The sequence below is a fragment of the Pleurodeles waltl genome, chromosome 8 (assembly GCF_031143425.1).
Source record: "Pleurodeles waltl isolate 20211129_DDA chromosome 8, aPleWal1.hap1.20221129, whole genome shotgun sequence".
Classification (NCBI taxonomy): Eukaryota; Metazoa; Chordata; class Amphibia; order Caudata; family Salamandridae; genus Pleurodeles; species Pleurodeles waltl.
In genome coordinates this window covers 11352782-11367200 of record NC_090447.1, presented here as the reverse complement: position 1 = coordinate 11367200, position 14419 = coordinate 11352782, and the positions used below count along the sequence as shown (strand labels likewise).

At 46.2% G+C, this 14419-nt stretch overlaps 1 protein-coding gene across 1 annotated transcript in view; it reads left to right on the top strand.

Moving 5' to 3' along the window:
* Positions 1 to 14419, top strand: part of LOC138249670 (E3 ubiquitin-protein ligase TRIM39-like) — an 84952-nt gene that overhangs the window by 56804 nt on the left and 13729 nt on the right. Inside the window, exon 6 of the mRNA XM_069203631.1 lies at positions 7330 to 7560. Coding sequence (XP_069059732.1) covers positions 7330 to 7560 — 231 coding nt within the window. The remainder of the gene's footprint in view (positions 1 to 7329; positions 7561 to 14419) is intronic.

Below are 14419 nucleotides of genomic sequence, written 5' to 3'. Positions count from 1 at the left end.
GAGTATGGCATTTTCTACTAAACTAGAAGGAGAATGGGAGCTGAATTCTGTGGCCTCCGCAGTTGTGGGTGGAAATATTAACAGAAGCTCCACAACACAGAGGCTGCCTTCCACGCTCCTCATTGGTTCTCAATCTCTGGCAAAGAGGGCAGAGCCTGGCATCAGCCATTGATTGGCAGGCGGAGGTCTGAGTCACATACTCAAACATTATGGGATGCTTGCCATCTCCATGGAAATCAGAGTGACAGTGGACATTGTGCGGTACTGCTTTCCATGGAGCTGAACAACACCTACAGTAAGATGTACGTGGTGCTGACTGCATCCCTTCACAGGCTGCCACTGTAAGGTGGCCTCTGAAGCAGGTACATATGACCTTCAATAGCTCTGTGCACCAGTACAGAGTAGAGGAATAAACTACATAGAGGAAGAGATATGCTTGGCCAAGGTCAAGTTATGCAAAGAGGAAAGGAGATGCTGCAACCTTCGTGGACAGGCAAGAAGTGAACACACAATCAGTGCAAGAAGGCCAATGCGACAGGGTTCCTGGTTATAACCTAGGCAGCAGTTGGCAAGGAGGAGGAGGGATTAAAGCACCTGAGAGCACGCAGGGTTATCTAGAGGCTCTTGAATTCTATCCTCGCACCATATACTCACATCACTGGCTTTGCACTCTGCTGTGGCCCATGGCATCAAACACTGCTTCAGCCACTCCTGTGTGCCTCCATGTCTGATGATGGCCCGTCAACCACGACTGAGCAGGTAATCGAGAATCGTAGTAAAGCCATCAGATGTAACGGTAATCTGGAATCATTTTAAGGCATCAGGTGTAAAACGTAATCTGGAATTAATGTAAAACTATCAAGTGTAAACCGTAATCTGAAATTAATATAAAAACCAACAGGTGTAATCAGTAATCTGGAATTAAGATAAAGCCATCTGGTGTAAATAGTAATCAGGGTTCATGGTCAAGAAATCAGATGTCCCGATAATCAGGAATCATGGTTATGGCGTGAGGCTAAATGGTCTGCGGTGTCAGAGGGCCTTTCAGATTAAGCATGGTACCTGTGGGCTGCCTTCACTTGTTAAATGATGTGATCTAGCAGTGAGGTCTAAAGATGTATTTAACTATTTGGATCTTTTACACACAGTAATCCACCTTTCCTATGTCTTCTATGCTCTGTTCTTTGTTAACAGGTAATTAGATTTACATAGTGATTTTTTTCTACATGTGTTTTTCAAGCTGATGTGTCCTTGTGCCAAAGCATACAGCTGGAGAACAGGCTGCAGTGAAGCCATCATAGGATGCTTCAAAGTTCCACCAGGGACACACCCTCACCTGGTCCACAGCACAGTGTCCACCAGAGGAGCCATCAGTACCAGTCATCACAAAATAAACAGAAGATTCATACTCATACTGCATTGTTTCAGATTACTAAGAGTAGCACTATGAAACCAGCAGGTTATCAAGCTGTTCTACACCAGGAGTCTCCAACCTTTTCTGTAGTGAGAGCTACTTCTGATCAGTGGAAATCATTGTACACTTTTGAAGGCTAAACAACTTGTGCATTGCTAATGGCACCCCCAGGACCAGCTTCATTAATTTGAAGCCTAATGTCCAAAGTCTTTTGCAAGAAACGGCGTACATTAAATATACGCAGATGGTCAGATGGCTAATGGCACTGTTGTAGCAACTTTTAAACTATAAGAGCGACAGACGTTGATATATGATTGACATTGAGAGATCAGAAAGTCCTGAGGAAGTCAAGGGGTAATCTCAGACGAAACACGTGTTGACTAGGACTGGAACAGGAGCAATTTTGGATGAAACAATTTAAAGAAGAATAAAGAAGATCATGAGTCAAACAATGGAGCATTTTTTAATTAAGGACTTTGAGTATTTAATGATATATTAATTGGCATTTTTCTGGGTTAAGGCGCTTGCCTTTCATAGTTATATATGTGTGATAGCAGCTGATGTTATCATTTCTGGGTTTAGTGGGGGACTTATCCCAGTGAATGGCACCGTCTGGTGAATTACTGATTCTATTTCTATTGCATTGAAGGAGAGCGCCAAGTACTCCATAAAAATCTCCCATTGGTAGCTAATGTCCAAAGAGGCAGATTATGTGGTTAGAACAAAATATGATAATATGGTTTAGAATGAGGGGCACTATGACAGGACTGCCATGTGTGTCAGTGACAGCGTGGTTTTTGTGGATGTTTGAACGTGTGCGTATAAATAGGATATATTTGTAAGGGTGAATAAGAGTCTATGTTGTATGTACATGCAGCACAGGACAAACCTTTCGCTATAAGTGGCATATCCCTTAACATACAATCCCTTTTTTTGTAATGGGAGAAACATAAAATGCAGAAAAATGTTCTGCAAAAATGTTTATAACCTAGAACATTTTGTCTGCACTTTAAACAACAGTATTTTACCATTATACTACTTGCCAACTGGGGGCAAGAGGTCTGTTGTTTGCAAATGTGAAACTTTAAAATGGGAGAACATTAAAATAAAGAGTTAAGTTAAAGATTAAGGTAGATTTTCATTTTAATTTTCTCCCATTTAACAGCATTCAGAAACCTCATTTTGTACTCACGTCCAATACTGAGTTGACAAGAACTTTTATTTAAGGTTTCAATAACTCAATACTACAGCTGTTCACCTCTGTGTCTCACCATGGGTCATAAATCTGACTCTAGCACTGCTCAGCTGCTATCTGCAACCTGATGACAATACTGTAAAACAAATACCTTTAAAAGGAAAATGTGGGTGGTCTGGCCACGTTGAGAGATGGCCGCCTGATAGACAAGCTCTGCGCCACGGCGGGCCCTGAGTGGAGGCGGGGGGGCTGAGGCGACAGTATAGGGCACTGCATGTGGTCTGAGGAATTGTGCCGACATGGTGTCTCTGCTGGAAGGTCCTGCAGGAGTGGAGGCCGGCCGGCGAAATTGAGGAGTGACAGCGGGGCTGGGGCCTAAAGCCTCCGTGAAGCAGCGGCCTTGCGCAACGGCTGCGACGATTGCGACATACCTGACCCCTCACTCTCTCTGATGCTGCCACAGGGGGCCTTACAGCTACGGATGAAAGCACGCGAACTGGTGGATGGTGCGTACTCTTGAAGCCGGTGGTGGTGCGGCCTGCTTGCCGGTCGACGAGGAGCGTTGCTTTGGGAGAAGCAGGGCCTAGAGCCCATTAATGTAGGAGGCGTCATGGGCCAGCCATGATAACCTGGACACGCGCGGCTGCTATGTCTTGCTGCTGCCACCTGGGGGGGTGCGCCTGGAGGTCAGCGTACCCCCCCTCCTTCTTTACTCTCAGTGCTTATGCACCAACGCTGTATAGTCCTAGGTTGCTGGCTGGTGAGCCTCGGACTGGCAGCTTCAAACACCCTATGGACCCTTTGGCCTAGTGGAGGTTTGCATACAGTGGCAAAGAGGCCTGACCTGGGGACGCATTGGGAGATGGAATCCTGCCTGCTCTTCTTCGCCCCTTCTTTACCCACATCAATCGCAGCGACAGCACGTGGGAAGCGGGTGATCGAGTGGGGGACCACCCGCACAGGTGCACGAGGCAGCAGGGGTAGGATCGGACCCCATCTGGGCAGAGATTGCTAGTCGGCAGAACCTTGTAACCCACCTGAGTGAAGTACAGGGAGGGTACGGACACCTTCTCCTCTCTGTCTGATGAAGAACACCTTCCGTCGTGCATAACGTGCTTTGTGTCTCCTGCATAGCAAAACTACTGAGCACAGGACTTACCCTATCCAGATACTGCTACAGTATAGACTAAGGGAATACGGTCCAGTGATGGCCACCGCAAAGTCCAGTGATAAATCCAACGAGACAGCTACTCTTCTCTGAAACCCTCCACCACTCCCACCCGCTGGCCTTGCTCTGAGAATCCCAACCGACAAACTCACTCATTGCTACTGAAACCCCAGAGCAAGGCACTACCATTAACTTCACTCTTCTGGAAATCACTTCGGTGGGTCGGCAGCTGGAGGGGATGGACTCCACCATGTCCACACTGGCGGCAGAAACCAAATCCATACGCTTGGATATTGCAGACTATTTATCCGCAGATGATATACTACTCACCTTAACAGATTTGGATCGCTCCATCCCGGCCTTACTAGAGATTATTGACAGGTTTGCACTCATATCTGGATACCGGGTGAATTGGGACAAGAGCAGAGCACTGCCCCTCTCTAACATTACCTGGTGGGCGTCGATCCTTGGTTACCCATTCCAATGAAAACCATCCCACGTCAAACATCTAGGAATGCTAGTAAACAGGGGCCTGGACCACATGATGGTGGGTAACCTGGTCCCCCTCCTGACTCATATGTCTCTGGACTTTGACAAATGGGCTCATCTGGGGCTCACTCTGTGGGGCAGAGTCCAGGCCATGCGGATGGCCACCCTACCACGTTTTACCTATGTCCTTGGTATGCTGCCCATGCAAATACCTCTCATGAATCTCAGGAGAATTGATGCATCAAGCTGGATGTGGCACTTACAGCCTGGCATCGGGCACACCACCTTCTTGGCACACATCCCCATCTTCATAAAGGGGCCCCTATATGGGGTAACGACCAGGTGCATATAGGAGGGACCTCTTTCTACTGGTCACAATGGAGCTCGGCAGGTATCAACCACTTGGGCCAACTCATAGAGAATTGCGAACTTAACCCCTTTTCGATACTATGGGAGGAATTTGGCCTTCAATCGGACCAAGCATGGCCATATCTGCAAGTTCGGCACTGTCTCCGCAGAGCATTAGGGGTCTCCCCTGGACCCCCCAAACCTCACCTCTGCTGTCTTATTTGAACAAGTGGGGACGATCCAAAGGAGTGATGTTGGGTCTGTGTGGAGTGCTCGCCCATCACCTCTACTTGCAGCCCCTCCTTCCTGACCTACGTGCTAGCTGGCAGCGCCGCCTCCAAACAGTCTTGGAGGAAGAAGACTGGACAGACATACTGAACGCCCTGGATAGGGGCACGTGGGATGCATGCGTTAAATTCTGTCTCTTCAAAATTCATTCATGCCTGGAATTGGACTCCAGCTAAATTGTGCAAAATGGGCCTGCTGCCACATGCCCAGTGCTGGCGCTGTACTGAGATACGCTGCGATTAAATACACATTCTATGTGATTGTCCCTTGATACGCCCCTTTTGGGAGTCCGTGAGAACCATTCTCGGTGGCTCTATCTCTCTCCGGCAGCCACTCCCTACCTCTCTTATTCTCCCCCATCATATGATGGACCTCCCTGTCCTGTCTAGACCACAACACCGCCTCTCACTCATAGAGCATTCATAGAAAATATGCGACCTATCCACGGAACATGCGCAGACTCCGCACTGGCACATTCACAGAATAAATCCACACATATTCCCCTTTTAATTCAGACTGGTGCACTCCACACTGTGTTGTATCATCTCACCTTCTCTCATCCATTTCTCTATCTATGAACTCACTCACCTTCCGCCTGCCCTACTGCAGACCCTGCCCCTCTCTATCTTCCCCCTCCTCCTTTCCTTACACAGACCACAGCGCTGGGTGCCTCTATCATAACACCCCCCCTCCACTTTATACTTCTTGTCTCCTCTCTAGACCTTCTGCTCCTCTACTATACTCTCGCTTGATTCACCCTGCTGCCTCTGCCTTGCCCCCTAGTCATTGTTCCTACATGTCTACCCGAACCCAAGGCAGCCCCTAGAAGCACTGCAATATTGTGGTTGGCCCCCGCCTTTTCTTCCCTCTCCTTCCTTCCAGATACCCACTTGTTGATTGACCACGTTTATGTCCTAGTTCTTGGTATTGGCTACACATACTAGAACAATGTACCTTGTATGCATGTCAGCTTCTGATTCTCAAAATTGCAAAAAACAAAAGGAAAACGGGACCTTGTGCTTATTTAAAAATCGATCGACTGGTTGGAGACACTGGTTCTATAGCGAGTAGGGACCTCTGTGGAAGTAGGAAAATGACAACAGGTTCATCCGTAGCAAGGACGACCTGTGACCTTCAGGAGTGTGGTGAAGAACACACATTCCATGAGACAGTGAACTGGACACACATAAAAAATACAGAAATTAATAACAGGATTATACTAAATGGTAACAGAGTCTCCTTTACAGTAACACTCAAAACATCACTACAAAAGCCCCTCAGGACTGTAAACCCCCTACCAGGGAGTGTCCACATATTTGAACAAATGCAGAGTTAAGGTTGACCAACTTATGTGTCAAGAAAAGGCAGCACATTTTGTGTTAGTATTACTTCACTAGTTTGGCCTTTCTGCGTCTTAACACTTTCTGGGCAAAGGTTTCACCTCATTAGTTCTGCCGTAACACCCAAACACTCTGATGGAGCTAGGAATCATTTTTTCTTTTGCTGAAATCTGGAAAGTATGCAAATGTGGCAAATTCATATTAGACAGAAAACACAGCACGTGCTAAATCACATAAATTCAGTGGTCCTGATGACACGTTGATAAGGGTCTTGTGCCTGGAAGTAGGGCGTTGAAACAAACCCCTGGCAACACCTAGGTTTACTTCTCTTCTTGTTTATCTAGGGGCCAGGGCACATGGGCATACTTGACTATGCAAAGTAGAACTCTTTTAAGTAACCATAAAAGGCTTTCTGAATCAGCTCTAAATCAGTTAAAACTGGAATCAAATGTGATATTTTTTTTTTGCAGTTTTATGCAGAGCAATCTAGACCTGAAGGCATTGGAGCACCTTACATGAGCATCAGTTACGTTACACAAGGTCACATTCATTTATTTTAGTTATGGGGAGATTAAGGACCTGATATAGGATATAATGTGATTTATATTTTGGCAGATGGGATATCCGTCACAGTTGGGGTGGAGTAACCCCTCCAACAAACTCTAAATTACTCCCTAAGTGATTTGCCCAGAATCACAGGTTGCTCATCCGATGCTGAGACCCGGGAGCTCTGGCTGTATCCTCTCCCCATATGTGCTATTTAGATGCTATTCATGTACATTTATTAGAAACAGAAAATACTGAGTCCTCGTTGCACTTCTAACAATAGGGAGCTGGATATTTCAGGGGCTGATACACAAAGTCCTGTAGAACAGTGCTCCTGTAGTATTACTTCCCATGCCCATGAGATCCTAGTGTTTTTCCCTCTGAAATACGAATCTTTTCTTTCTGTCTTTGAGTTGCTTTCTGTAGTGTTTTAGAACGTGTTTGTATTAATTCAAGAAGGTCTTTTGTACTATAGTAGAGAGCACATCACTCTGGGGTCCTTGACAGATGGCAGTGACTCTTTTAATTTTGTTTTTTAAAGGTGAAAGTTCAACGCCAGAGAGACCGAATTATCCATGAGTTTGAGGAGCTTTGGCTCTATCTGGAGAAGGAGAAAATGCGTCTTCTCAGCAGACTGGAAAGAGAAAAGGAGGAGGTTTTGAGGATGAGGCTTGAGAAGGCTGCCCAGCTGGAGGAGAAGAGGTCCTCTCTCCAGAGGCTGGTCACAGAGATGGAGGAGAAGCCTCAGCAGCCACGGGTGGACCTGGGGAAGGTGAGCGTGCGGACTTTACATCTTCATCCCACAGAATGCTGCGGACAGTAGTACTAGTGAAAATTAAGTTTATTTAAACCAATGGTTTGTTAAACTATATGTTACATACAATATATAAATTCATTAGTATTAAAGATTGGGCTTAAAAGCCGCCTCTCCTCCACAAAGCCAATAAAAACCATACACACTGCATAGGTTACATCCCAAAAGTTAATATCATATACAGTCCTTAGTGCCTTGGCCCATTCCACAATCCCGTATTTCATAAATAGAGGTTTTAAAATTGATGGCTTAAGAAAAAAATTATAAACAATGAATGAAAATATAGCCTGTAGAACAACACATTCCAAACCCACAAGTGCGAATGCCTTCCTCAGCCCATATCCTTAACTCTCCTGCATGCCCGACTACACCGGACTCAACCTCACCTCAAACTTATGAACATCTGGACGTGCTACTGGGTTAGATAGTCTAGAAAGGTAAAGAAAGGAATATTGGAGACCCAGGAGACTTAAATAACCAGTGGACATCTCAGTCCTTAGATATTCCACGTCTCTGACTCTGGATTCCAACAAGTCCTTATCTCTTACATCCCTTCGGTAGCAGCAGCGGGCCCTCAATTTTATAACTCTGTACTCTGAATAAGCTCACCAGCCTTACCTTCTGATCCGTTACCCTCCCCGCCCAACTGACCTCATCAGTATATATATCTTCAGCACCTAGAGAAGACTCCTTGGTGATTGAAGCAGTCCTATTCCAGGAATTCAGCCTAATTTCCAATCTCGTTGCCTGGATCAATCACAACAAAGGGGGATCTAAACGTTTTTTAAGACTCATTCCTTCCAGTTCCTCCCAGTTGTGCCCACGTCCTAGACCAAGAATCTCTGCTCCATAAAGCAATTGAGTGGGCACCACTGCCTTCTGAGCTATAAGGACAAGTTCAAATGAAGGTCCTCCAAAATCTATTGTAAATTTCTTCAACCCACCTACCATAGCTGATGCTTTCAGCACTTCGAGATGCATCTTCCACTGTAACATACTATAAGAAATAATGCCCCTAGGTATTTATAGGACAGGGACTCTTTCAATGATACACCTCATTTCCAGTTCAACCAAGTACATTCCTCCTCAAAGACCGGAGTATTGGTTTTTTCAAAGTCGATTGTAAGTTAGTTCTCCTGGCAATATTTAGCAAAAGCATCTAACTTCCTTTGCAAACCCAGCTGAGTCACATCTACAATCACCAGATCATTGGTATAAAGTAGAGAAGTATACATCACCCACTAACCAGGTTCAGACGCTTATAATGATGCATAGTGTAAATATACACTACAAGGGAGGGGAAGTCACTGATACTGTGGAGACAGTCAAAGGTAACACATTTTAAACCTTGACCCACCATGCACGTCTGGACTGTAAGTAGCCAGATTTTGAAAAATGCAGACAGCTATGGCTAGTTCAGGCCAAAGACCTAGGTTTCATTTTGCTGTTGATTCAAGTAGGTCTTTGTTCTTTGACATTCAGCGTGTGGTATCTACCAAGGCCTGTGGTGGTTGTAGTCCCAGTGGATTTTGCCCTTTATACATGCTTCCTCAACTCCCTGCTTTGAAACTGACATTTGAATTTGGGCAGTACAGGGTTTCACTAGCGAAGAGGAAGAACAGAAAACATCCTTAATACCCCTGAATGGAAGAGAGACAGCAGAGATAGCGAACCCAATGTCTTGCACGCAGGACCTTCTTTCCATACTGCATGCCTTGAACACCTGGCAGCAGTCAGTGGCTCTAGGACAGCATCACAAAGAGGCAAAGCAGGACCCCTTCCCTCTGTTTTGTTCCTTAGAGATGATGAATTTGCATAAGATGACATCCCAGGCTAATAATTCCACTCTTGGGTTGACTATACAGTGCTTCAGTGAAGCTTTCGCCAGTGTACCTTGCATCAGGGCCGGTCATGTAAAGGACCAAGACATGTTATGGGAAGCTTGTGCTACACCAGCCTAAACCAGAAGATGAAGAGAAGTATTGCCCTGGGCTCCCTGAACTGAACTTCAAACTAGGTTAATTCAACCAGTTCTTCTCCAAGGCTCGCTGAAGCTCTTGGAATGTCTTCCTCAATGCAATGATTTAGATTTTTGCAGTGGGCAGTAACGTGTGGTAGCCCGTGTACATGAGGCGGTTGATGCATGGAGTGATGGAAGGAGATGTTAGTCTGTAGTGATGCCCTGGATTGCTGGTGCACTCAGCATTGTGTGTTTCAATGCTGTGAGTGACGCTTGAAGGAGCGGTGAGCATCAAGGGAGTGGTTTGCTCAAGATGTCCTTCTGGGCTGTGAACTACTCCTACCTTGACATCCACAATGCTTTTGTCTCTTTCTTTCCATGTGGTTCTGTACTGTGTCCTGATATTCTCTGTTGAAAAAGATATCTCCGAAACACTTCAAGTTGTGTTCATTGCTGTAATAATGCTGTTATTCATACATGTTTTTTGGAACCCTTGCCCATGCATTTTGTTTTTCATTGACTTCTTTCCTGGCAGAACACTTGTTTATTTGTGGTTTGATTACCCTTGTTCTATGGATTCCAGGGTGCACATCCTTTGTCGAAGTGCAGGCACACTACTGAGGATGTCATGCGGCCTACCCCATAGGCTCTTCCCCACTGTGCCAACTTCTGTCCAGCTTGGATGTACTCCTGCCAGAAATACTTCGGGGAATTCAGCAGGCGTAAATAATGGCATTGTAATCTGTAAACAGACATTCCTGGCCCCAAAACCCCCTTATGAATTGTGCCCTGTGATGCAGAGGACACGGGCTTTGGTTTGGTGGCCCTTCTGGGGAGAGTACACTGTGCACTGTCTGTGATGTCCTGTATGTTCTGTTAAAGAAACCCCCCCCCCATGAGACGGAGGGGAGGGTGGTGGAGTTTTTATTGGCGTTGTAATTTCACAGGATCATGAGTTTTGTTGGCGAATCTAATTTTTGAAATTGAAGTTAATGGTTGTAGTGCAGTGATTAAAAAAATGTATATTGTTTTAAAATTGAGAGATAAGCATAATTTATAAAAAAACTATTTGATAATGCAATAACAGTCATTGCAAGCGTGGGAAGCGATATCCTAAATCCTGTGACAACGAATTGGGTGCCTTATGATGTTAACAAATACAGTCCTTCTGGGGAAGGGGCCTCAGAGCTGTTTTCAGTTTCAAATATTCATCAACTGCTGGCATGCTTTTGGATCTCTCTGAACCACAAAAACGCTCATGTGGGCTCTGCCATGTGTACTACTCACTTGTGTTCCTGTACAAACAACCATTGGCGAAGTCAATATGTCTAAGTTGCAAAAGACGGATTTATTCGTTTTGCCAAAGCTTGTTTGCATGAGTCACAGGTATGTCACATACATGCAGGTGCTAATACTGTCTTAGCCGCAACCTAAAAAGTAAAGCCCAATGCACTGCGTAGTCAGATATTTGTCAGACACAGAATGGTGTTACAGTAAGAAGACCTTCTGTTGTTATGGTCTGTGCTGTCCTGCTGGACACGTTCTAGTGTTTCCACCAGCCACTCTGCTGAGGACTGGCGTCCAAAATAAGGTGTTTCAAGAAAAATAAACCAGTCTTTATTTTTCCAATATCCTGATCAGGAACCACAATTCATTTTTATTTAATTCTCCAAAAATATTTTATTCCCTACTTTCAAAGTAAAGAGAGAACTATTAACTCATTTCATTCACTCAGACTGGAAGCCGGGCTCTCAAAATCTGGGCAAGCCAATGGACTGTACCTAGGCGGGTGTGCACCTCCCTGTTACTTTTCCATTTTGGGCACATCTTGCTTGGAAAAGACCCTCGCTGTATTGTTTCACCATTCTTCGTGCACTAAGGCAGTTCTCAGAATGTTTAGCTGTGTATGTGCACCTAGGCCCTAAATGGGGAATTAAATGAGGAGAGCTGAAGCCATCTGGTACCAGGCTTTCCTGCATGCAGGCCATATCTTAAAGGTCACAAGTGGTGTCCGTTCAATTGAATGAGCCCCACACTGTACAGCAAACACGCAGAAGGAGGAGTTTGTAGAATTAGATGGTAGTAGAAGCCCTTTAGGGGCATTGCTGATATATCAGGTGACCCTCTAGAGGCAGTATAGGAGGCTGGCCTGGCTTATAGTGAGTACCTGATGTTACGTACACCTTGTGCCAGGTCCAGTTATCCCTTGTTAGTAGATTAGTAGTGTTCTAGCAGCTTAGGCTGATAGAGGTAGCTATATCAGAGCAGCTTAGGCTGAACTAGGAGACATGCAAAGCTCCTACTATACCACTTATATCATATCGGTACTATATCATAAGAAAAACAATACTCAGAGTTACTAAAAATAAAGGTACTTTATTTTAGTGACAATGTGGCAAAAATATCTCAGAGGATCTACTCCCTGAGGAGGTAAATAAAATACACAAAATATACACACAAACCAAAATCAGGTAAGTAAAACAGTCAGAAAGTAGTGCAAACACTGTAAAATACAATAGGATGCAATAGGCCTAGGGGCAACACAAACCATATACTAAGAAAGTGGAATGTGAACCACAAATGGACCCCTAGGCTAGTGTAGTGTGTAGAACAGTGGTTCCCAACCTTTTGACTTTTGTGGACCCCCACTTTATCATTAATGTAACCCGAGGACCCCCACTGAATCATAATTAGAATCTGGGGACTCCCTACTGAGTCATTACTGAAAGTTATGGGCTTAATCTGTTAATATCATTTAATTTTCTAAGCAGTCGCGGACACCCTGAAGAGGCTTCACGGACCCCCAGGAGTCCCTGGACCACAGGTTGGGAACCACTGTTGTAGAGGGTCGCTGGGAGTGTAAGAAAACACTAGGGGTGTCCAAGATACCCCACCCTAAGACCCAGGAAAGTAGGAGTAAAGTACTGCTATTTCCCTAGAAACACACTAAAGTCGTGATAGAGGATTTTGCAAAGACCACAACAGACTACAAAGCACTGAAGACAGATTCCTGGACCTGAGGACCTGCAAAAGAAGGGGACCAAGTCCAAGAGTCGTGAAAGTGTCCGGGGGGGGCAGGAGCCCACTAAACCCCACATGAAGGTGCAAAATGTCCGCCTCTGGATGGAAGAAGCTGAAGGTTCTGCAACAACGAAAGGTGCTAGGAACTTCTCCTTTGTGCAGAAGATGTCCCACGGAGTGCTGGAGGATGCAGAGTTCTTTCTTTGGCAAAAGGCCACAAACAGGCCTTGCTAGCTGCAAGAGTCGCGTATGAAGAAAAAGGATGCTACTAGGGCCCAGGAATGACCAGGATGTCGCCACTTGGGAGAGGAGACAGAGGGGGCCCTCAGCAATGTAGAGAGCCCACGCACAAGAAGGTAGAACCCGCAGAAGTCCTTGAACATGGGTTCAAGAAGCCTGAACACTGCAGTCATCTCAACACTGGAAAAGAGGGTCCCACGAAGCCGGAGATCAACTCGGGGAGCTGAGCATTGCAGGACAGAGTGCTGGCGACCTAGGCTTCGCTGTGCATGAAGGATTTTGTGGAAATGTGCACAGAAGCCCTAGTAGCTGCAGTTCACACGGTGCACAGGATTACTGTCTGGAGAGGGGAGGCAAGGACTTAACTCCTCCAAATTTGGACAGTTAGACCACTGGACAGTTATGATAACTTGAGGCCACCACCTGTGTTCCAGGGGCCACGCTCGTCAGGATGAGAGGGGTCCCAGAATACAGGTGACGCTGAAGTTTGGTGCCTGCTGAAGCAGGAGGAAGATTCCGTTGGCCCACAGGAGATTTCTTCGTGGCTTCCAGTGCAGGATGAAGGCAGGCAGCCCCCATAGCATGCACCACAAGGAAACAGTTGAGAAAGCCGGTAGGATTAGGCGCTACAATGTCGCTGGTAGTCTTCTTGCTACTTTGTTGCAGTTTTGCAGGCGTCCTGGAGCAGTCAGTGGTCGATCCTTGGCAGAAGTCAAAGAGAGAGGTGCAGAGGAACTCAGGTGAATTCTTGCAAGTCGTTATCCGAGGAAAACCCCACTGGAGAGACGCTAAATAGCCCTCAGAGGAGGATTGGCCACCTAGTCAGGTAAGCACCTATCAGGAGGGGTCTCTGACGTCACCTGCTGGCACTGGCCACTCAGAGGCCTCCAGAGTGCCCTTACACCTCTGGATCCAAGATGGCAGAGGTCTGGGACACACTGGAGGAGCTCTGGGCACCACCCCTGGGGTGGTGATGGACAGGGGAGTGGCCACTCCCCTTTCCTTTGTCCAGTTTTGCGCCAGAGCAGGGACTGGGGGTTCCCTGAACTGGTGTAGACTGGCTAATGCAAGGAGGGCACCATCTGTGCCCTTCAAAGCATTTCCGGAGGCTGGGAGAGGCTACCCTTCTGCAGCCTTTAACACCTATTTCCAAAGGGAGAGGGTGTAACACCCTCTCTCAGAGGAAATTCTTTGTTCCGCCTTCCTGGGACTGGGCTGCCCAGACCCCAGGAGGACAGAACCTTGTCTGTGGGGTGGTAGCAACGGTAGTTACAGAGAAAACCCTAGAGAGCTGGTTTGGCAGTACCTGGGGTCCATAGTGGAGCCCCAGGGATGCATGGGATTGGCACTCTAATACCAGATTTGGCATTTGGGGATAATTCCATGATCTTAGACATGTTACTTGGCCATATTCAGAGTTACCATTGTGAAGCCAAATATAGGTATTGTCCTCTATGTAGTGCCCACATGTAATGGCGTCTCCGCACTCACAAAGTCTGGGGAAATGGCCCTGAACTATGTGGGGGCACCTTTGGTAGTGCAAGGGTGCCCTGACACTTAGTAACTTGCACCTAACCTTCAGCAAGCGAATGTTAG